The sequence below is a fragment of the Sporothrix brasiliensis genome (assembly GCF_000820605.1).
Source record: "Sporothrix brasiliensis 5110 chromosome Unknown Cont20, whole genome shotgun sequence".
Lineage (NCBI taxonomy): Eukaryota > Fungi > Ascomycota > Sordariomycetes > Ophiostomatales > Ophiostomataceae > Sporothrix > Sporothrix brasiliensis.
Window position 1 is genome coordinate 1,928,801 of NW_024467139.1, and position 23,510 is coordinate 1,952,310.

General features: G+C 50.9%; 8 protein-coding genes across 8 annotated transcripts; 6 read left to right on the top strand and 2 right to left on the bottom strand.

Annotated features, from left to right (window-relative positions):
- Positions 1-970: 970 nt before the first annotated feature.
- Positions 971-1,807, top strand: SPBR_07731 (opa3 domain containing protein; the record flags this gene model as incomplete). The annotated part of the gene is made up of 2 exons (XM_040765985.1): positions 971-1,036; positions 1,142-1,807. The coding sequence occupies 2 exons, from the start codon at positions 971-973 to the stop codon at positions 1,805-1,807; spliced, it is 732 nt and encodes a 243-aa protein (XP_040616506.1).
- Positions 1,808-3,003: 1,196 nt separating this feature from the next.
- SPBR_08029 (uncharacterized protein) lies at positions 3,004-3,258 on the top strand (the record flags this gene model as incomplete). The annotated part of the gene is made up of 1 exon (XM_040766279.1): positions 3,004-3,258. The coding sequence occupies one exon, from the start codon at positions 3,004-3,006 to the stop codon at positions 3,256-3,258; it is 255 nt and encodes an 84-aa protein (XP_040616507.1).
- Positions 3,259-10,091: 6,833 nt separating this feature from the next.
- Positions 10,092-10,601, top strand: SPBR_07928 (PRO41 protein; the record flags this gene model as incomplete). The annotated part of the gene is made up of 2 exons (XM_040766181.1): positions 10,092-10,149; positions 10,225-10,601. 2 exons carry the CDS (start codon positions 10,092-10,094, stop codon positions 10,599-10,601), a joined length of 435 nt encoding a protein of 144 aa, XP_040616508.1.
- A 1,476-nt stretch (positions 10,602-12,077) lies between these two features.
- Positions 12,078-12,490, bottom strand: SPBR_07982 (RNA-binding protein; the record flags this gene model as incomplete). Its single annotated transcript, XM_040766233.1, has 2 exons — positions 12,078-12,134; positions 12,212-12,490. The coding sequence occupies 2 exons, from the start codon at positions 12,488-12,490 to the stop codon at positions 12,078-12,080; spliced, it is 336 nt and encodes a 111-aa protein (XP_040616509.1).
- Positions 12,491-16,218: 3,728 nt separating this feature from the next.
- On the bottom strand, positions 16,219-17,121 carry SPBR_08997 (uncharacterized protein; the record flags this gene model as incomplete). Its single annotated transcript, XM_040767123.1, has 1 exon — positions 16,219-17,121. One exon carries the CDS (start codon positions 17,119-17,121, stop codon positions 16,219-16,221), a length of 903 nt encoding a protein of 300 aa, XP_040616510.1.
- Positions 17,122-17,994: 873 nt separating this feature from the next.
- SPBR_07641 (26S proteasome non-ATPase regulatory subunit 9) lies at positions 17,995-18,940 on the top strand (the record flags this gene model as incomplete). The annotated part of the gene is made up of 3 exons (XM_040765895.1): positions 17,995-18,292; positions 18,374-18,720; positions 18,812-18,940. 3 exons carry the CDS (start codon positions 17,995-17,997, stop codon positions 18,938-18,940), a joined length of 774 nt encoding a protein of 257 aa, XP_040616511.1.
- Positions 18,941-19,866: 926 nt separating this feature from the next.
- SPBR_07540 (GTP-binding protein nuclear protein Ran) lies at positions 19,867-20,931 on the top strand (the record flags this gene model as incomplete). The annotated part of the gene is made up of 6 exons (XM_040765794.1): positions 19,867-19,944; positions 19,978-20,052; positions 20,108-20,200; positions 20,291-20,444; positions 20,523-20,728; positions 20,797-20,931. 6 exons carry the CDS (start codon positions 19,867-19,869, stop codon positions 20,929-20,931), a joined length of 741 nt encoding a protein of 246 aa, XP_040616512.1.
- Positions 20,932-22,244: 1,313 nt separating this feature from the next.
- Positions 22,245-23,355, top strand: SPBR_07490 (uncharacterized protein; the record flags this gene model as incomplete). Its single annotated transcript, XM_040765744.1, has 3 exons — positions 22,245-22,614; positions 22,653-22,988; positions 23,285-23,355. The coding sequence occupies 3 exons, from the start codon at positions 22,245-22,247 to the stop codon at positions 23,353-23,355; spliced, it is 777 nt and encodes a 258-aa protein (XP_040616513.1).
- Between the last annotated feature and the right edge of the window lie 155 nt (positions 23,356-23,510).

Below are 23,510 nucleotides of genomic sequence, written 5' to 3' on the forward strand. Positions count from 1 at the left end.
TCGTGACTTGTCATCCGTTGTTGGTTGGCTGTTTGTCGGTTTTTGTAGGTTCGCTAAGCCGTGAGAGCTCGTGGTCTGCTGATAAACAGACTGAATAGTTTGTAACGATAAATCTGGCGATGTCGATGTTCTGTTCGTTTGTTTACATTGGACAGTTAGCGAATATGCCGGCAAGAATGGGAAGCGAGTCAATTCTTGTGAGGTGTAGTGAAAAGACAACAGAAGCTAAAAAGCCTGTAGGCCGAGAAGGGCTCGATAGGAGGCGTGAAAAGGATAGGCAGTAAATAAAAAAGAAATTAAAAAAGAGGGAAAAAAGAGAGAAAAAAAGTAACGACTCACCGAATAGCACGACTTATCTGATGAACAACGGCGCTCAAAAAGCCAAAAAGCAAAGCGACACAGAAAAACGGACAAACCTGGGTATCGTGAAAATGAAGGGTGCCGCGTTGTATGCCGTCGGAAGTCGAGGTGTGGCCGTGGTGGACAACGAAAAACAATACCGTGAAAGACGCGCAAAAGTGAACCAAAGCTGTCGTCGACGGGGCCGTTGGTTGCTGAGCAACAGGTGATATGGTTGAGCAGGGCGTGCACGGTGATTGGCCAATAGACTCAGCATGCTTACCTAACGCTTGTGACCCACCTGTTCCGCCAGGCTGACGTTTCAGCGATGCGCATGTGGATGTCGCATCCTAATGTTGCCGACGACAAACGGGTGCAGACTTGCACGAAACAACTGTTCTGTGTGTTCTGGTGCGTTGATCGAGTGCGTATTCGTGTGAATACAGCTGCTCGGGGCTGGTGCTGATGGTCAATCGGCGACGTTGAGCTGGGCAACTTTCTTTTTCTTCACAACTCCTGCAATGGTCCCTACGAACCGATAAACGACATCCGCTTCCCCCTTTCCCTCGAACCTCATACTCCAACAGATGCGCCCTTGGTAAACTGCTTCGCGACTTGAATTTCCGGAAATATGGTCGCCCTTCCCCTCTTCAAGCTCGGTGCCCTGTTCGTGCGACACATTTCCAAGTATGGCGCGGTACGTGGACAGAATGCTGCAGTCTTGGTGTGGCTAGTGTTGTGGACAGGAATGCCGGATTGCAGTCGCTCAATTTCTTGTGCTAACCCGCTGCACCATTGACAGAACCGCATCAAGGTGCGCGCCCACGAGCACGAGGGCTTCCGCCGCTTTGCTGCGCGGTACGGCCAGCATATCCACCAGCTGAACATGCGCATGTCTGTGGCCCTGCTGCGGAACAGCAAATCCGACAAGGTTTCCAAGGAAAAGGCTGAGGCAGCCGAGGCACCAACTGCCAAGACCAAGGACCAGACAGAGAAGGAGAGCCGCGAGAAGGCCAAGGACGACGCTGACCGTGCCAAGTACGGCACGACCGCAAAAGAATCGCACCCGGCGACGATGGTTGTGAACCCAGGCGCAAGTGTGTGGCGGCGCAAGTTCCGGCCGTTGCCTGAAAGCAAAGCCGTCGACCTATTTGCTGACGTGGTTGGTGACGGTTTCATCCTGGTGATTGCCAGTGCACTCGTAATCTTCGAGTTCTACCGGTCGTCCGCGAAGCCTGACGCCAATGCTGAGCGCATCCGGGAGCTGACAGACCAGGTGGAGGCCCTGCGGTCAGCCGAAGAAGAATATGCTCGCAACGAACGGATACGTGAGAGTCGTATTCTCGCAATGGAGGCGGCCTTACGGGGCTTCCGTGACCCGAAGACAAAACAGCCGCTCCTGCCGCCGGCTCCCACAGAAGAAGATTCGAAACCACAAGCGAGGGAAGCAACGGTGGCTGCGTTATGATAGAAGCGTTGAGATAGGAGTGTAGAGTTTGTTTAACGGGACGTATCAAACAAGCACAGGGAAGGGGGAAGGCAGTGCGTTTTGTAGAGGGCGGCTGTGGAATAACGTCTCGGGCAGGTGCGCCCGGGCAATCGCCGACGGGCGCAATGGAGAAGGAGCGACCCCGAATTGCATTTTTTGGGAAGCCACAACTATTAACCGCCCCATAGGGAAGGGACGAATCACATGGAAAGAAAGAGAAAGGAGCAGGGAGAAAAAAAAGTCCAACACCTCCTACTTCTGACGATCACATCGCCACATCACCACTTCGCCGGCTGCAACCGTCACCACGGCTTTACGTTCTACACAGACACCCTCCTGTTTATAGATCTCATTTGTATATAGACCAGGCCACTTTGAGCCACCAAAGAGAGACACCACTCCGCATGCACGACTCTTTTGCCACGCCGTCAGCACCCTTCCGGCGGCCGGCGTTGCCACAATCTCGCCGAGCCAGTGTGAACACGACGGCACCCGCCCGTCCAGCTCAGCATAGAAATAGCTTCCCGGCAGCATCTAGCTCATCGACTCTGCCTGCATTACCTCGTCAGCCGAGTCTAGTTCAAACACTAGAAAGACGACCTGTTACAGGCCCTCCGCCATCGACACCGTCGCCTAGCCGTCCGCGGACCAAAATTACCGAGATGATCTTTTGTGCCTCGATCCGGGACCGCCCCGAGTGGGCATCGGTCGTTCCTATATTCCAAGCCGCGCGAGCTGAGCCTCGATGGGAGACAGCGCGACTGAGCTCGCATGATCTTGCTGTGCGCGTAGCGTCGGAGGGGATTGATGCTGGCGCTCACGGCTCCAGCGATACTATCCGATTCCTCCTTGTCGCTCCAGGCGATGTAGGCCAACTGGAATCAGCCAAAAAACTTCAACGGCTTGCGCAACGGAAGAACGGCCCTGGCAGTGTTGTTGTTTTTCTCCTCTCGCGGGGCGATGGTGAGGGACACAACATGATGGCCTACAAACAGTTGCAACTCAAGTAAGGAAGCAATGATCCTGTTTTAGAGGGCATGCGGAAATGCTAGCAATGCGCTCTCTAACCCTCTTTTACTCTCCTTAGCCTCCGTGACATGGATCTGTCCATCTTGCCATTGACTGCTGTTGCAGCTTTACCAGCGACAGTGGCCGCATTTTGTAGTCAGCTCACGATGCCGTCGCGGTTCGATCAAGACAATCACAACAATACATTGCAAAACTTGGTGCGCATGTACTTTGGAGTTTCGCTGCCATTGTCGGCCGACGGCGCAAAGCAGCTGATTGCTGCAACGGCAGAGTCGGCAAAACGACCCGAAACTACTTTGCAGGACGTGATCCGCTTCTGCTCTGACCTTGGAGGCCGAAGTCCGCATCAACTTGCAGATATATTGGGGGCGGAGGATGCCTCCCGCTTGGCCGACTTTTAGGAAGCCGGCATGAATGGCGGGCCTGACCCGTGGATTCGGTTGTTCGCAAAAGGAACATGCTCCATCTCGTGCGCCCTGTCGGATGCTGCTTTAATTCTGCTCTTTCTCGCCTTCTCTGGCTCGAAGCATCTAAGTTCTGCTCCCGCTCGATCGGCTGGCCATCAGCCAGTCTACAATTCGGGATCGTTGTGTTCCCACAGAAAAGACAGGGCGTCCTGCACGTTGAGCGATCTCCCATGTGCTCCCCTCGGCTCGTCCCTCGTGAGGACCTTGCCGGGCGCTATTGTCGTGCTTTCCATTGTTCACTTCGCCGTGTTCTATTTTGTTCTTTGGCGTTTGCAGCGCTTCCCTGTTGTATTTATTATTGCGCGGGCTGTACGACACACCCCGTTTCAAAAGGGGCAAACGAAGGCCAATTGTCTGGTCTATGGAGGCGCCGACATTGCGTAGACAGGGAGTTTGTGGCTGCCTCCCACAGCGCGTTTAAGCGCCCGTTAAAACATTACGATTACGGGCTACATGAACGTCTTTGCACTCTTGCAGTACTTGGTACAGTAGTAATACTTATTTGTCTCTCATAGTAAAGAAATGTCCACCAAACTGTGTCCCTTCTTGTACGGAGGGCACTCTTCTAATTTACCGCGATGCAGCGTCGCTTTCATCAAATCCATACAATCTACGAAGTAATGACACGGCAGTAGTCAATCGGGTTGGCCTTTTTGGCCTTCCAACTAGGACCTCATTCCAAGACAGCCCAGGCTCCGTCAACGAACGTGAATTCGGTCAGCCTGCCGATAAGTTGATAGGCATGGGCAACCACACATCACTTCCCCGCTAGCTCACCGGACAGTTACAATCACAATCACAATCACAGTCGCGGTCTTCAGAATGGTTGAAGGGCAGCCGATGGTGTTCAAGTACGAACTACGACAGACAAATCCGAACTAAGAAGCTTCGGTTGTCTGTGCACAGAGAGCTGTTGCCGTTTGAGCCCTAACATCCTTTTAGTAAAGAGCTAGTTGGGTGACCAGAAATGTAAAAACCGAGACATGAAAAATGCGGACGGCAAGTATGCAGCATAGCCCAGCCTCTTTCTTTTTACTTCATTGCTCTATTAGAGCCTTTGGGTGGGTCTGAGGGGGTTCTTTTGGACCAGATATACGACATACAAGGATCGCGTACGCTTTGTGGAGAATGAAGGCCAAAAAAGAGCAATGGACAGGTGACGAATATGAAAATGGCGGCCAAGACGGGTGTGACTGAAGGGATTTTCAGAGACATGCAATAGCAGCCTGGCCTCGTGACGGTTTTTCTTCAAATCTCAGTTCAACTCTACTTGAGAAGCGAAGCGGTGAGGAGTTGGGGATTCCTTCAGCCATGCTGTCAGTTATTTTGCCAAACACCACTTTTACGTACCTGTTCAACGCACCTCAGTTCATGCATCCGTAGTTGAAAGAAAATTGGGTACAAAAATGACTGGCAGGTTGGGGGCCAAAAGTTACCAGCAGGCAGGAAAAGCAACCAACGCGGCAGGAAATTGAACGCTGTCTCTACGAGAACAATATGCAGTCCCTTGTCCTTCCGTGCCGTGAGCTGCATTTCGCCGTAGCCTTATTTTCAATTTATCAGAGGCAATGGCGGTTGGGGGCGAAAAGACGCTTGTAATATAGTGTGTTTGTTGGAGACGGAAAGGAACCAAAAGCGGGATCTGCAGAGTGAACAATGGCACGATGCAAGACCAATCTGTTTGTGCCGATTCACTCCCAGAAGCAAGAAAGTAGTACTTGTGCAAGGCAAGACACGACGTTGGATGCCGTAGGTGGTAATTTCGAACTCCTTCCCGGACTTTCTTCTACCTCGTCTGCTGTCTCCAGGCTTCAATCCTAAAGCGGAACCATCCCCGGACAATGTCAGCAATGTGACAGCTGTGTTCTATTTCTGGAATCAATAGTCTCATGCAATGTGATTTGACTGAATTGGTGATGGTGATGCGCAACGCGGCCTTTGAACTCGCAACAAGACTTGGCCACCTTTGGTGGTCGTTGGGAGTAATTTCGTTGACCAGGGGAGGTGAAAATGAGAATAAAGAAGCCAATAAAATCAACACATTGTCAGACACAGCCAGTGATGGCGGTTGAGGTCGAAAAAAGGATCTGGCTTTGAAAGGCTGAGAGGTTGAGGTCAAAGCCAACAAGAGGTGAAATGGCGAGGGCGGGAAGACCAGCGCTAACCAATGAGCAACGCTTTGCAACCGCCCAGGCTAAGCCGCGAACGGTGCTAGCGTTGTGCAATGCGGCAAGCTAGTCTTTTCGGATTGAAGAATAACTTGCAAAGTGGGGCCACTTGAGCGTGGTCGCCATGATGTTGATGTAAATCGCTGGTGTAAGTGAACGACAACATCGCAGCCAACGAGCCCTGCCATAATTGTTGGGTAATATGTCCACCAAAAAGAAAATGCACCTGATTTTTTACCTGCAGTAAGTGGACAACGAGGCTATCTGGTGAAGGTTGGCGTGGAAATCGCACGGAATCCAGCACAAAACGGAGAATGGGTGGATTGCTGGGGGCAGGATACGATCACCAAAACCTTTCTGTTCACGCTGTATTAAATCGTACATCGCCGGTCTATTCTACCTATTCGTTTACCCGTGGCTGGCTGTGGCGTTCTCGGAGACGAGCAGATCGTGGCGGCACGGAGATGGCACCCAGTACAAGGGTAACAGTACGACAGTTTTACACTTGTTTAAAGCAGGGCTTTTAATCCATCTTTTGGAACGTAAAGAGACCGTTAAAGCGTATAAGATATGTGAAAGCATTAAGGGTAAAAGAAAAGTGGTGTGGTGCGCAACCCTTATATTAGTGATGAGTGCGGTTGGTGCAGATGCAGCTAACCGGTATTGCCAAGAGAGGAAATGTGGCAGGAAACAGACACAGTGACGTGCGGCATCGCCTTCTTTCCTCGGACTACAACACACGGGTCACGAGGCCACGAGCTGTGATATACCTACTCCGTAGGACGGAAAGTACGAGGCTCTTCGCGAGATCGGAAGGTGCGGATAAAGTCTTAATTTTACAGAGCGGCATACTGCTTGTCAGCTTTCAAGAAAACGCAAATCTCGCTGCGACGAAGTCTTATGATGGGCCGAGCCAATCCGATTCCTTCGACGCAACTCACACCAGATTATCTTTAACCCCTTTCAGCGTGCCTTTTTAGATCGTTTAGCCGCAAACAACATCACCTGTCTTAATAAGTCTTAGCACCTGTGGACGTGACCAAGTGTGGTGCATTTTCAGCGCTAGCGACATGTGCCGAGCTACTAACAGACAGCGGTGCCATGGCCCTGAAATCCACGTGATAGCAGCCAATTAGCCTCGAATGGTTCTTCATAGGCTCCTGTTGACTAACAGCGCTCTGGCCGCCCCGACTGCGCCCGTCAGCACTCTGACTCCTGGCGAGACAGGGGTGCAAACCACAAACACCACCCTGGGCGCGCCATTAGGGCCAAAGACGGGGGTGTTCAAGCTTCAAACCCATTTTGCTTCAGGGTTTTTGGCGATGCGCCACTGCCGGAGGGTCTGTCGGAGGGTCTGTCAGATCATCGTCTCAGCGTGTTTGAGCGAAACGGTGAGAGAGAACTTTGACCGTTGCGATGCAGATGAGTCGCCTGTCGTCCTGTCTTTCACATTTGAAGTCTATGTCGTGGCTCGACCGGTCGATTTTAAGTAAATAAGATGATACGTTGTAAATACGCACATGATTGACAGCCACAATCGCTCTATTCCAGACTGTATTGTATTATATCATACGTCCAATCTGCGGTCTTACAGACGCTATGATGGGAGTCGTGCTGACAGAAATGAACGAGTGCTCCGCAAGGAGATATGTAAAAGTCCCCGGGTGCAACGTAATAATACCTAGCAAATGAACAATACATATCGTCGCCATAAAAGGGTCATGCTAGGTCGTCTATTCATTGCGCTGACAGAGATTTGGCAAGAGAGCGCAGCAAAACGACCGCATCACGATATGCCCATGGAGCACGGTTCCAGAGACAATGGGACAGGGATGCTCACAGCCCCGGTTCAGAGGTATCGAACGCATGACACATAAGTTGGTCAGGTTGTCATGCCAGGAAGGTTCTCCCAAAGTCTTCGATACGAACTGACACTGCTTGAGTTAAGCTGCTTCTATTATGGGAACAAGCCCCAAAGATGGGTGTGATTCGCACGACGGAAGGCAGCTCGGCAGGAAGGAGCAACCTTAGGAAACAGGGGGTTGGTTGGGGCTCTCTGGGAAAGAGGAGAGAGGCCCCAAGAAGACATGCAGAAAATGGAGACTGCACACTCTTGTCACCTTGTCACTCTGAAGGGCACGACCCACCAACACTGGCCGCCCTGATTGGCCAGCACCCCAAACCTCTAACCGCCCAGAAACGGCCGGCAAGGTGCAGGACAGGGGTGTGACTGCCCTCCCCATTTTTTTTGTTGATATCCTCAACCTCTCTCATTCTTCCTGTCAATTCTCCCTCCAGCAATCCAATCACACGCTTGGGACACCACCAACGCTGTCTTGTCGTCACTTTCCTGCGAGGGCGTTTGCCAGGGGCAGGGCAACACAGTCCACTTTCACAGTCGCCCAGGGCCTTCGACCACACAATGGTCGGCCTCCTGGGTCTCAACGACGGCCGTTGAGGCGCGGCGGGAGAGTGGGCATCGTGAGCAGCACATTGCCCTGCCAATGCCCAATGGCCTGGCCATACGATATGCAGGAATTGTTCCTGTTCGATTGCATGCGGGATGGAGCCGCTGCGATGCGTCGTCACTCGCACGCGGGCCATCCGCCAGCCTGCAGCCGAGAAGACGAGGCCAGGAAATCGACGAGGGAACGCTGCCGTCGTTGCCAGCCGCCTTGATATAGAATGAATGAACAAAAGAACAAAGGAAACAAGGAAGGCACCAATATATGCAGCCCCATGCCGGTGGCACTACTGCCGCTTTGATTGCCTGCCCACGAACAGCAAGGCACAATGAAGCTGCAGACCAAAAACTACATATGGACCGGCCCTCGCTCTCTTTTGGCCCCTCCCCCGTCCTCTTCCCTTGTCGACTATCAAACTCGAAAGTGTTTCCAAAGTAGCCAAGCTGCCATCAATTGTCTCCTCAGCTAAATTTCATTCCCGTTTCTTTCACCTTTGAAGCCTTTCAGTCCGTCCTTTACCACATCGTCTCTTTTTCAGTCTCATACACACACACCTATCTCCTCCCCCTCCCCAATTCTCAGACGCATGTCCCTTTCCGTGCTTCGCCTCCTTAAAATCCAACCCCGTCCGCCCGCAATCCGGTCCTGTGTCTGATCTTCAAACTCTATTGTTCATGCAACACGCCTCCGTCCGTGGACGTGGATCATCGTCGACCTTCTCGCCCATCATCTGCCTACAGCCTTACCATTTGGCTTTACCTTGTTGATATCCCCTGACTTCCGTTGATTCTGTCGACGCCATTGAGACCCTTTCTCCGTCTCCCCTTCCCTTTTCGTTCGCTATTACATTTTGGCCCTGCCTACCTCCGACCGGGATTGCAAACTTTGCCATATCTGATGCAAGTTTCCCATCTCAAACATCGATCTCGACGACACTTTCCCATCCGGACCCTCACAATTCCACCATCTTGAGGCGTTTTGTTCCAGCCTCCGTGCCCATCCCCCCCCGTCTCCATTCTCATCGTATTTTCATACTGTTGTCGCTTGGCTCAAGCCCCTTTTACGCGTTTCTGCTGCCACCCCCAGTCAACCCATTCTTGGGGGTTATCGACAAAGCCTCTGTCCTGAGGCTCACCCCTTGGCCCACGGAGCTTCACCTTGGCTTGGTCGTTCTCCCTTTCTGTCCTTTTGCACCAGAAACAGCAGCTGCTTTATGCCGCTCGGATGCCCGCTGTTGTCATAGATCAGAAGATCCGAACGTGGGTTGCAATAGAACGACACTGTCGCAGAAACAACAGGCCCTATCAGCAAAAACATCAGCACTACTTTCATACAAGGCGGAAAATACAGCAACCACCACATCCACCTTCAGACCCCCATAGTCCCACTAGCCTTTTCTACACCTCTCTTTTCAAGACCCATATTAGCATCAACCCACAAACATCCGACACGGGCCCCCGTTGGAAACAAGACCGTCTGATACACGAGACATCCGGCCTCGGGTACTGCCCTTGGGGCACGTATTCGCTCTCCAGAGCAGCCCATACAGCACGCCCACACCCACCAAGGCCACCACCCCCAATATAGTCCTGGCTTTGGGTGGTGGACCTACAGAACAGAAACCGAAGAAAACTCTCTTGACATCCGGCTCCAGCCTCTTCAATACCCACCCTTCTCATCTTCTACTTCTTCCTGCTTCCTTTCTTCGTTCGATTCTTGCCTCCCGTTTGTTTTCTTTCTTCTTCTCCAGCGCTGTGCACTCGCTTTGTCGATAGCCTTCTTTCATATCGACACTGGTTGTTGTTTTCTTTCTTATTCGCTTCTTCTCGACTTGTATTTTCAACATCTCTTTTACAACACACCTTTTAACTTCCTCGCGGGTCAGGATACCTGCTTGTTTTTACATCACCTTCGCTTCTATTCTCGACGGATACTTTGTTTTGTCAAAAAAAAATCCATTTCGTTATCTTTTAGAGTGTGTCGTTGGGGAACGGAAAAACGAGACAGACCGACCGACAAAAACGATCGTTGATCGTGACATCCGCAGAATAAAAAGAGGAAGCGATTCACATCGACAGCAATACACCACTCACGCCAACCTCACACCAACTTCACATCACCCTAATCCGTCATCATGGGTCGTCTTATCAAGAACCACTGGGCACGGCTCATTGTGCTGACTGCTGCTACCTGTACGTTCAAGCTAACCCAGATAGAATGATGTATTCGTACGGCCAGAATGTTCTCGTCATACTAACGAATCACAGACCAAGTGGCTGCAGCGGTCGAGGGCTTCTTCTGGCCCAAGATCTTCTGGGATTTCTTGACCCGCAACCTCGACCCCATCGTCAAACCCGTTCCGATATTGCAGATTGTCAATCTGCTTTTGGGTCTGTTCATGCTCGCTTGGGAGTGGCCCCTCGGCGCCCTTGCCGGCACAGCCATCCATCGCAGCCTCGAGTCCCGCCTCGCCGTCATCCCGTTGGCATCTCTGGCCGCTGTTCTGCTGTACCAGGGCACCAACTCCGCCATCTACTACGTCGTCGGCATGGCCGTCTACTTTTGGGCTTACAGCGAAGGCGAAATCATCTGCGCCAAGCCATGGTCCCTTCCCCAGCGTGGCAGCCGCACCGGCCGCGTGTAGACGATCCGCCTCCGACAACGCCGAATACTGGACAGTATCTACGCCGTGCCAGTCTCCTCTCTCCGGACAAACCACTCCTGTCGAAATTTAATTCGCTCAAACCCCGGAGGACGACTGGCATCGAGGGGTCTCGAGATACACCACGGGCACTTTACAAGACACGACTGGTTGTCTTCTTTTTCTCTACCACATTCTCTCGGCCTGATCAACGGAACGATTTCTGATGGCCTTTTAACGCCCAGCTTCTTTTCTTTATATTTCTCATCTTATAAATCTATCTTCTTTTATTATCGTTTCTTTTATGTTCTTTCCCACCCTGTCTCTCTACTACTACCAGTGTGTGGGGATCTGTGCACAATTGGGACTGAGAAGGAAAGACGCGGCGAGAGGAAGACAGGGGACGAAGTGGAAGTCCTGGCATCTTTGCGTGGGAATTCAGTTGACCTACGCAACAAAGCCACAAGCCTTTGTATATTTCATTAACAAGAAAAAAGAAAACTCAAAATGAAAATCCAAACAGGAAATAAACTCAACATATTCTTAGAAACATTTACGATATGGCCTAATGAATTTTTAAAAAATTGAAAAAAAAAAAAACCGTCCCGTCTATTGTGATAATTTCCAGTTGTACTAGTAATGGCTGAAACAGTCTCGTGTTTGATGAGGATATCGATAAATGGACTACATATTCCATCAAAGCACTCTCGTCTCTTTTTTTCCTCCGTATAATTCGTAGAGTGAGGCTGGAAACCGAAACACCGCCTCAATAAAGGAAAAAGAAGTCGAGATATTCTATAATAAAACAATAGCTATTCTCGACAACAGTATTTCACCAAACGCGTGGTTTTAACATCGCAGCAGCTCCGTAGACCAATTGTCAGCCCCGCCTAGCATATGCCCTGTTTTTATGCTTGCGATTAAAAGTCTGCCGAAAGCACCGTTGCGCGCCCATCCCAAAAAAAGAACCAAAAAAAAAATGAAGAAGACGCACACTTTGCACTGTTAACTATCCATTAAATTGAATTTCTTTCTTTTATATCGATTTTTATTCGTATTGAAATTTTAGATGCATTGCCCCGGTTTTTGCAAGCTTTACGTTGCTACACAGCAAACATTAAAAAACAGAGCGAGAGGAAAAAGGAAAGCAAAGGTACTGGACCAATGAATGCTCGGTCGCTTCCGTCATATACCGGTGGCCCACACTTCTTTCTTTTGCCCCATATGATTCATATTTTCCCCCCTCTTTCTTTCAGCTCAGCCAAATTCCTCCCCTTCAGATGACAGAAAAGGCCTAGAATCCCCTACGGGAAAGCTTTGGAGAGGACATGGGAGCGCGGCCGAGCCAGGCGAATTGGGGAGCACGCGACCGCGCGATCGCGAGAACTCACGGGAGAACGAGAGGCTTGTAATGGGAGGCAGCCTTTCCCGCCTACTAGCTAGTTATCTCGTACTCTCGGCCTCTTTTTCTAACTGCACTTAGTGAGCAACACGGGGACCCTGGGTCTCGTTCCGGATGCCCAGACGCTCAGGTGCCTGCTTGTAGTTAGCAAATGATCAAAAGGAAAACTGCAAGGAGCACACACGTTGTCGGAATAAGAGATGAAACTAACCTCGCTCTCCTGTAGAGTACCCTTTTCGAGAATGATCTTGATAACCTCGTCCTCATTATGTGTGCCGAACTCGTTGTCCAGTGTGCTGTGGGGTGCCGCGTTCACGGGGCCCTGCACGCCGTGCCGCTGGGTTGTGAAGACAGTAAATGTAGAGACAAAGTGGGTGAGAGGCACAGACGAGTCCTTCTTCCACTTCTCGTAGTCCGCCTGGTCGTCCACGAAAACGAGGAAGTCCTCGTACTCGCCCTTGTAATGAATCTTGGTCTGCACGCGAGCCATGGTTATGGGAAGTGTGGTGAGGGGATGCTGAGCAATCAGGTCGAAGTCGTTTTAAGATAGAAGTGTTCTATGTATCGTCGTTGGTCTTTCGTCGATGGTCGTCGATGAATTGATGGAAGAATTGAGTTTGTGAGAAATAGCAAGAGGGAAACAGACAGCCACGGAGAAAAAGGGGCATCTCTCCTCTTTTATCTGCGAGCTAATTGTCACCGAATACCCAAAAACAGAAGCTGCCCTTGGCGTCACCCTCCCTTTTGCCGTTTTGGTCGCTCTTTCCTCTTCGTTTGTTCCTGACCAGCTTTGATTACACGACAACAGACAATACGTCATAGGTGCAAGGCTAAACTAGGTTCCATTCGAAATAGTGGGGCCATGTCAAGCTGAGGAGCGGTTGCTCCGGTACCTCATAAGCACACCAAAGTTCCACCAACTTTTCAGGTACCTTCTGGAATGCCGTCAATGGAGATGCTTATTACGAAAGTTTCCAGTGACCTTTGTCTCTCTTGATCAGAATGCCCGGACTGGCGGCACCACATTTCCAGTGAGCTAGAATATGCCTTTTGAGAGAGAACTGAGTGTTTTAAGGGAAGCTGTACCTCATTGCCGCGCCCCACCCAGAGAGCTGTGCGCTGTTAGGCCCACTAAAGCACCTCCTTCCCGCTTCTGGAGCTCTCCCACAGTACGTCATTGTGGGCTACGTTATGGGGCGGGCAGCTTCGCTCGACAACGTGTAATTACCAAGGAGGACGGAGCTGCACGATGTGTCATTGACCTGGATCTCAAGACAAGCGAGAGGTCCACAAGACATGAACGGGCCAAACCCAGGCACAACTAGGACCAAAACGTCGTCATTCGTTTTAGAAATGATTCTAAAACGAAGTTTTGTCCCGAGCACTGCTAGTATCCCCGTGCTAAAGATACCACTGAAGTTAAACCAGGACATATTACTTGGGACAGCTGACACAAAACTGCAAAGTGAACAAGAAAGATAGCATTGAAAGTGCTCTCATGTCCTTGTGAGAATAACGAGGTAACAATACCAAGCACAGAGTGCTCTGTACCAAAACGAGCACGGCTCGGGTTGACCTTGTTTCGCACGCGGCCAAAGAACCTGCAAGACTGTGTTGCCGTTACAGAACACTCGGTTACCTAACCCCGCAACGTCTCTTTGCATATAATATTCAACGGTGTGTCTCCTTGGTAGACCGACGGAAACTCCTTCGATGGAGTAACGGTCTTCCTAGCCAGTGTCGTGCTTGCTTTATCGAGTGCGGCCGTGGTGGCTGCAGTGTCAAAGGCGGCATCATTTGGACGGTGGAGCTGGACAGCGAAATATCCGCCGTTGACTGAGAGCCGTGAGGGGAGAGGTCTGGCATGGATGGAGACATAGTAGCCGCACGGTGAGCAGAGTTGTCTGTTTCTCCCGTACTGTCCGACCTGCGTGGCCCCATTTCTTCAATGAATCGAGTGGCCGAAGATCGAGGAATATTCGCGGCAACAGCTGTTGATCCGGTGTGGTTGCTTCTTTTCTGGAGAGAGTATTTCATTCGCTCGGTTATTCCTTCCAAAAAATATGATCGTTCGCCTTGCCTGTCAAACGATGTGGAAATATCGCTGGACGTGCGCTCATGGACCGCAACATTGATTTGGTCAATCTTTCTGGATTCAGTCGGAGCCTTGTAGCCCAAACCTTGTCCCTCAACCGAGCCACTCTCTGGTTGCTGTAGCAGATCCACCTGTCGAAGGATGTCATGTTCGACGCCCGCCGCCTTGTGGGATGAGGCATGAGATGTCGATCGTTTGCTAAACGTACCGGTGAAGCTTGCCACACTGAGTTTCCGCATAATCGAAGATGCCGACGGGCGCCTGTGGTGTCCACCTTTAGGACGTGCTGCAAGGCCTGTGCAGAAAAGTATATCCCGTGTCCAGACGTCCGAGATCAATGATTCAAGGTGAGCTCGATCGCCTCGAGGCGGTGTGAGGACGGGTATGCGAGAGCCAAATTGAACGAAGTTGGATCGGCTGCCAGCCGTAGATTGGGACGCGCCTTTGGGTGGTTCTTTTCCGGAGCACGTGTTGTTCAAAACAACGTGACATGTCGGCGCCTTTGGTAGCGGCATTGTTGTTGTTCGTCTCCTTATGGTCCTGCCTGGATTTGGACGTCAGTATACACGAATAGCGGCGGGCATAGGATATAGAAGACGCACCTTGATGTTTATAAACTGTTCCAAGCGACAATATTTTCATATTTATGAACTCAAATGAAGCATCCTCAGATACGGGGAGGCTCTCATTGGTAGAACTCCGGGCCAGTCTCCGTCTCCATTCTCGCTCTTCCGTTTGGGAACCGGCCGTCAACAGGATCTCGTGTAACTGACAATTGCATTCAAATGCAAACTTCCAAGAAAATGGTGCTGATTGACACTGCAACCCTATCGACGTTTTAGTCAAATGTCTCGATTACGTACGTCAGTATGCCCGAGATTCATAGTTTACACTCACCCCGTCCATTGTTCGCTTCCTCCAAAGTTGAGTTGGACAATGGGAAGCAGGCTTGAAGCGTGTAAGTTTTGTCTGGATTATCCGCTACTGCCAAACATAGCCAATTGCGGTATAATATGACCAGCATGTATTTACCCTCGACCGATAATTCGGTCTGCCAGCACACGTGGAGGATTCCACAGAGTTCGATGCGGCCGAAAGCACGAACCCAGCTTTTGCACGCATCGCTAGCAGCCTGTCGTAACAGACAACAGGTCAGAAACTGCTTCATAAGAGCCAAAATGCATATGGGTAAACGGTAGATCATATACCATTGCTCACCTTGGAAGGAAATCGAAGGCGCTCTTCGAGCAGCCATGTTTTCTGGAGGTTGGACTTGATGAGCGGATCGTCGGTTGCCTCGTTCATGGCCCTCGCCATATTTTCGAGCCCACCAAGCGCTTTCTCAATTTCAGAATGAGAATGCGGACAGTCGTAGACGGGAGTGGCCTTTAACAGTTCCTTGAACAAGAGAGGATAACGACAGGCTCGTTGTATCGGCTGTACTCAAGTGAGGTTCGTCAATATTGGTACGATTCACTTCAGTACATTGCTAGTTCCATTGCATCACACACACCTTGGCAAGTAGGTCGTTAATCGACAAGGATTTTTTCGAACCAGCTGGGCCCCTTGTATAACTTAAAAAAGATGCCAGGGTTTCGAGACCTCTTTGATGCTTGTCCCAGTCCGGGTTGGAGCGGTGCATCTTCTTGAGGTCATCAATCACCATTCCATATTTTACACCGTACTCTTCGTATATATAGGAGCGGAATTTCTATTTCGATGTTAGTTTTCACGAAAATGGCGACTCCAAGCCTCGAACTTCTTGACATGACTTGCGATTTTTATGAAAATGTTGGCCACAGCGGCGGCCGTATGGGGATCGGCTGCCAAGCCCGAGTATCCGTAGAGCGGTAGGCCTTCCGTCCTAACTTCAGGAACAACGTCGAGACTGCGTCCTCTATGCATTCTTATGGCTTGCGAGCTGTATAAAAAGCCCACTGGCGGTACACCGGCATATTCTGAGTTGGGAACGACCTTGTAGAGGTCCCCCAGGATTTGGTCATGGAGTTCGACAATGCTCGTTAGAGTATTGTGCATGGATGCACGGAATCCGGGGTCTATCGAAGCACAAGGTGCAAAAATTGACAGGTACGCCTGCAATTGTCAGTGGCCTAGGACATTGCCTAGCGGCTGGAAGCAGTTTCTGGAGGACGGCTGACCTTCATCAGGAATTTAATGTCCCCGATGTAGCCTTCCTCGGTCTCGATCAACTCTTCAAGGATACGGCGACGGTGTCTGGATCGCTCAAGCGTTGCCAACTCGGCCTGTGTCTGTGGTCGGTCGTCCTCGGAGAGCCTTGCAGAATAGGATGCACGGCTGCTTCGGTCCGTTTTAGACAGTCTTTTGGAAGATCTCGCTCGCTGTTTCCGTGATGAGGGCGCAAGGCTCGTACTAGCACCACTGATGCTTGCATCACGGATGGCCGAGACGTAGGCGAGGGACGAAATAGAAGACGAGTTCCGGCGGGATACAGAGCTGCAAGTTGCCCTGTTTGAATTGTCGGAACGTGCCTGGTCGCTCGTATCTATCCGGCGAAGGTGTCGTTGTGCGGTGCCACGCCGGTTCAGCGCCTTGACCCATTTGTAAAAGGGCTTTTGTTGTTTACTGCCTGGTACCAGCAGTTGCTGTACAGGCGAAAGACTACCCGTACCGCTGGCCACGGTTGCTTCTGGCTCGTCATCTTGACCTCCTCGTGGGATCCTTAGAGCCGTTTTGTCATTTGCTGGGCCATGACTGGAATACTTGGGATCTGTCGGTGCACGCTCCAGCCCACACATCGGCTCTGCCACGACGAGTCTGGTGAACACGGTCGTGAGAGCGTCGGGCCCACTGTCAGCTAGGTCTGTGGCAACAACGTTTCTTTCCACCTTCTCTCCGTATATAGCGACGGGTGAGGTTGAGGGAAGTATTCGTGTAGAGTCACAACTCGGTGAAGATAAGCGGCTGCCACAAACGAAGCTATCAAGGGCCTCATCGGTCTCCATGTTCTGGTCATCGGCGAGCGCTGCGAAAGTAGACGCCGGCATCTTGTCGTATACTGGCAAGGAATGGAGAGAGCGTCCTGGAATCGAATTACAAGGGACTCTTTTTAGACCTGTAATGATAATATAAGGCGGATGGATGTAAAAAGATAAGGGAAACACGGAGATATGCCGTAAGAAACAGAGTCATACTAATGGGGGAAACGCAACCAGGCGGGAAAGTCATTGTGAACGTCAACAATTTGTTGATGGCATACGCAAAGGCTAGGAGGGGTTTTTCTTCGTCTCACAAGGCAGGTGCACACATACTTGGCCATCCCGCCTTCCGCCTTCCCCTCCCTTCATAGGTGAACGTGGGAGGAAGGAGCATTTGAGGAAAGAGGTATCGTCTGAAAGCGGCAAGAAAGACAGAGGAGATGCCTATTGCGATAGCATCCTCGGTAGGACCCCTTGAAATCAAAGTTGTGCGGCCTCAGAAGTGACTAAAATTTTCTCTACGTTTGTTGTTTATCACAAAACGTATTACCGAGGTCTTATTTGTCGTTCAACAAATTAATTCCTCATTTTAAGGTAGCGGAACAGCTCGTCACTGCCAGGGAAAGATCTAGATCTGAGGGACGTTAGCTGACAGGTGACTTACACGCAACCGCTAGAACTAACAGCTTAGACATATCTTACAGCAACGGGCTTTAGGTGGCCCTACTGTACCTGTCCAGGCCTACCATCGCCCCGCTTGAATTACCGCGCGTCATTCTGCCTAGTGTCAGCGGTTTTCTAATGATGGAGGAAGGCCCCGCTATGAATTGACCTCCGATTTCTCTGATGCTCTTCACATCATCCGTGCTTCTCTGCATACGAAACAAAAGCGATGCTCAATCTCCCGCAACTGGGCATGGTATTATGGGATTACCATTGAGAATGAACAACATTCACGCGCCCACCGTGCCCTCGGGCCCGACGACGGCCCGCCAGACGAATGGCGACGCCAAGAACCTCTCGTTCACTGAGCTTCAACGGAAGAAAGAGAACATGGAAGCGGAGCTGACGGCCCTTGGCAGCGTCCTGGATTCTGTTGGTAGCCGACTCGCGTGTCGATCGTGTGGACTGGAGCGTGATGTACTAACCGTCTGTCTTTCCATCCAGCACAATGTTGACATGAACACGCCGCTTCTTACGCCTGACGGGTATCCTCGAGCCGACATTGACGTGGCGCAAAGTACGAACGCGACCTACTTTTACCCTACATTTCCTAGCGAGACGCGAGAAGCTGAATGCTGACGTGGGTACGTGTGGACAGTACGGACAACGCGGTCGCGCATCGTTCACTTGCGGAACGACTACAAGGACTTGATGGGCGTCATAGAAAAGTTCTTGCACGAGCACTTTGCCAGTCTCGATGCAGACGCCACAGGGGCACAAGATAGAGCAGACAACGCAGGCGCACCTGCTGCCCAAATTCTCCCCGACTCGGTCCCAGAGGCGCTCGAGCCTCCATTTGCAAAAGTCAACAGCGTTGTCCATGGCAGCCCTGCCGCCGACGCCGGGCTGCAGGGGGGCGACCAAATCCGCTCGTTTGGCTACGTCAACCACGCCAACCACGACGGCCTGAAGAAGGTCGGCGAGTGTGTGGCCGGAAACGAAGGCGTATGTTGTTTCTCCCTTTCTTCTGTTCTTCTGTTCTTCTATTCTGCCATGTCTACACTCTGGCCCATCACAGTTGCTAACTAATGACCAGCAACGCATTCTCGTCAAGGTCGCAAGGAGCACCGGCTCGGGTCGCTTACAAGAGATCCGCCTGAACCTAACGCCGCGTCGAAATTGGGGTGGACGAGGGCTTCTGGGGTGCCACATCTTGCCGATATAGTACCGGAATCTGTTCGGGCCCAATTGCGAGCTGTTGATACCCAGGAGCCAGGCTCCAGGTTAGCAGATGTGAGCTATGTGTTATTGTACTAGTGGGACGAGGATATTGGGTCACAAACTCGTATTTAAGGATGACGTGTGACTCGCAACATACCATGGCAAAATACACAGTAGAGCTGTTGTTGCCGGTGTTGGCAACGCATTGTTAGGCGCTGCAATCGACCCAAGCTCTTTTTTTATTTAAATACAAACCGTGGTCCACTTTTGTAAACGCTCCACTGTGTCCCGCCTTCCTCTTCCTGTGACGCCACGCCTGCCAGTGCCAACCTCTTTCTGCCTGCCCCTCATGCAATTCTGCTGACAAAACGAACACGTGACCGTTGCTGGCGATTCTTCCCCGCCGAAGCCCAACCTGGTTTGCACTAGTTCGAAGCTGCCCGCCAAACTGGCTAACGCCTGCTGCAGCAACAACAGGGCAAAAAAAAACATCATTAAAAAGATTTCTTTCGCCTGCGCATTCCACCTCCCTCTCCATTCTCCCTCCTTTTTCCCTCCCCTCTCTCTCCACGATATCATCACCACAACCCACCCACCACCTAAGTACAGCATCGCAAAGGTAAGCCCGCTCCTAATGCCTTTCTGACACCAGGTGCTCTTTCGTCCGAGTCTGGCCTTTTATTTTTCACGCCCTTTCCTTGCGCCCGCCTTCGGCCGACGTATCTCTCCCCGCCTTTTTGTTTTCGTTTTTGAGGGTCTTCGAAAGGGCCAAAAGACAGCGAAGAACCAGCGACGGCGACGACGACCTTCGCTTCTTTTGTCCGAAACGACAGTCACTAACAATCGATATTCAGACGGTGTTTTTCTCGGGTTTCTTTTGTATCCGCATTTTCTTCTACATTTCGCATCTTCACCCTTCCACACACAACCATGGCTGAGGCCGCCGCCCCCGCGAGCAATGTGCCGACCTTCAAGCTGGTGCTGGTCGGCGATGGTGGTACCGGCAAGGTAAGATGATTTCTACCCGCAAATCGGCGGCAGGCGGGCGGCCTTGAGGTGTTTGCTACGACCTTATCCTGGGCAGGTTCAGCCTCGCAGCTCGCAACCGTGCCGCCGGTGCGGCCCTCATTCGAAGACAACAATGACTTGCTAACGGTGCCGTGCATGATAGACCACCTTCGTCAAGCGCCATCTGACTGGCGAGTTCGAGAAGAAGTACATTGCCACCCTTGGTGTCGATGTTCACCCTCTGGGTTTCACCACAGTAAGTTCGACGCGGTTGCACCCCGTCCCACAGGCAAAGGCTACTTGCACGCGCCATATAACAAGGCATGAAGCTAACTCTGTAACCTAGAACTTCGGTCCCATCCAGTTCGATGTCTGGGATACCGCCGGTCAGGAGAAGTTCGGTGGTCTCCGTGACGGTTACTACATCAACGGCCAGTGCGGTATCATCATGTTCGACGTGACGTCGCGCATTACCTACAAGAACGTTCCCAACTGGCACCGTACGTGAACACCTCTTCAATCACGCCCTCCTTCCGGTATTGTTGTAAACAAACTCTCAAGCTAATCCTCGCATCCAGGCGATCTCGTCCGTGTCTGTGAGAACATCCCCATCGTCCTTTGCGGCAACAAGGTCGACGTCAAGGAGCGCAAGGTCAAGGCCAAGACCATCACGTTCCACCGCAAGAAGAACCTGCAGTACTACGACATCTCGGCCAAGTCGAACTACAACTTCGAGAAGCCCTTCCTGTGGCTCGGCCGCAAGCTGGTCGGCAACTCGGGTCTGGTACGTTACGCGCCCCTTGACACCTCCTAAGCCTCTAAAGCTCTTTCGAATACTAACAACCGGCTTAGGAATTCGTCGCTGCCCCCGCTCTGGCTCCTCCCACCGCCCAGGTCGACGAGAGTCTGCTCGAGCAGTACCGGAAGGAGATGGATGCTGCTGCCAGCATGCCGCTGCCCAACGACGAGGACGACGACGACTTTTAAACGACTCGGCTCTGTTTCGTTTTGTTAGTCGGTGGTAGTCTGTTCAATTATTTTTTGCATGCCACACAAGGAGGTGGTGAGCACGAGCGTCCGTCCGTTGCCGCTACCTCCGCAGATTTGGACAACCCGTTCGGTGCGTCGCGGCAACGTGCACTGGACGCGACTCGACGATACGCTATGATGATTGCGCGGGGAATTTTGCTTCTTACAGTTCGCAACGACCAAAGAAAGGATAGATAGACCCAAAAAGGAATGAATAGTGCAAGAGTCGGGACCGCATAAAAAACCCACCACATGAGATGAGCCGATGTGACTTGTGACCTTTTGACGAAAAGAGAAACGGTTCAGGTGACAAAGCATTATTCCAAAGAGGTACCAAAGCTCCAATGCAAGCTGCATGGCCCTCTCTTTCTGCTTTCAGCCTGGTTAGACCGATGCAGTGCAAATGGATATGGTAATCATTTACTCACTATTTACTTTTACTGGAAATATACTATAAGCCACTCAGAAACGACAACGTAGATATATGCTCCTACGAGCAAAGACCTTCCATTCTCCTGTACGGCGATTGGTCCACCCAAGCTGTGTGATTCTCTATCCTCTTCGTGGGTACCAAGAAGGCGGTGAGAATGTTCCCTTTATCTGCACTCGTCTTGCTAAGCCGGTTTTTTGGGCCTCTTCCCCTTCTTGGTGGGGCAGTGTTTTGCTGCTGTTTTCACCGTCCTAGTAGTGGAGGGGAAGCTTCGCTCAGCTTCGTAGCATTTCCGTATTGTCCACACCGTATATAATCTCAATTAACACTGTATGTACTGTGTGCACGACATCTGGTCTATCGTCGTGTCATCGCGATGTCATCGAGATTATTCAAACCATATAGCAAATGTCAGGTTTTATATCCGTTATCATAAATGATCACTGTATTTTCTCAAAACTGACGCACGTAACAAAAAGGCGCACTATAAATCGCATGGCATTGTGCACAGCTACAATATATTAATTTCTGTCTGCTACCGTGTCCCTGACGCGATAATCGTGACAGTGGTAGGCCGGTTTCTTGTGACATCTGGTATTTGAGGCTCCGTGTGACTTCTTTGCGAATTGTGTGTGTTTTACCGGCTTAGTTTTGATTTCATTTTGATTTTTTTTGACTTTTTTTTTGTTATTATACGTGTTCTTGTATTAAAAAACAATGTTTCTTCATTCCTTATTAAATTCACTACGAAATGCAAGTCGTAAGTCGTCTGTATGTCCACATACCTGTGAATAACACGACAACATGAAAATATCATGAAAGAAGGATGCGATACCAAAACATGGCCATGTTCTGCACAACCCTCATGCTAACACTTTGTACCACGGGATTGATTAAAGGTGCTTTCACCAGTTATGTCTCGATCGTATCGCAAGGCGTCCACGATATCGCGTCAAATGACTCCTTTTCCAAGTTGATCCTCTCGGAGACCGCCTCGGTGCGATACCGAAAGCCCGGTTTGATATGTGAGACCACCGCAGGTGTCCAAGAGTTTGTTGGTTTTGTTGATCTGAACGACAATGCCGGCAACAATGCGACTGCGAGCTACTTCTTCTGGTTTTCCGAGGCCAGGCACAGCGCTGACACGGCACCTCTCACCATTTGGCTGAATGGCGGACCGGGCTCAGATTCCCTCCTGGGTCTCTTTGGTGGTATGGCCCCGACTGGTGTTCCGAGTCCAATCATACAGCAATTGTGTCGCAGGAGACTAACACACCATCAACCGAGCTAGAGATCGGGCCCTGCAAGGTAACGGATGGACTGAATACGACGTTCAACCCACACTCGTGGTCTGAGGTATCCAACATTCTGTTCTTGTCCCAGCCAGTTGGTGTGGGATTCTCATATCAGTCGCAGAATGGCAGACGCAGCTCCGGATGGGTCACCGACACGACAGAAAAAGCTGCAGCCCAGGCCTGGGATGTACTACAAACGTTTATGCATGCGCTATCTACAATGGACCCGGTCATCACGACAAAGACGGTCCATCTCTGGACGGAGAGCTATGGTGGCCATTATGGACCTAGTATGTCTTTCTTTTCTTTTCTTTTCTTTTCTTTTCTTTTTGTTTGCCTTTGTCATGTTTTGAGATTCGTTAATAGAACGCACAGGTTTCTTTCGGTACTTCCACGGTATGAACGAAGCAATAAAATCCGGATCGATGACTGGCATTCCTCTTGACCTTGGAGTTTTGGGCATTAGCAGCGGCATTATTGACGCCCTTGCTCAATTTCCCGAGGTGCGTCGTGGATGTCTCCACCGAACGCCTCAAGTCTTCAAGCTTATCCGGAAGATGACGACCAACCCCATTCCAGTTCCCAGAGTTTGCAGCAAACAACACTTACAACATCTCACTTGTTCCTGATGAAGGTGCGTATGGAGAGAAGCGATGAGATGTCATATTCTCACACTCGAGAGGAGGCCCGAACGTTTACGTATTGACGGCATCGCAGTCTCACGCTTTATGGACTTTGCCTGCCACATGCCCAATGGATGTATCAATCAGATACAGCAATGTCACGAGGAGTACCAACGTGACAAACAAAAG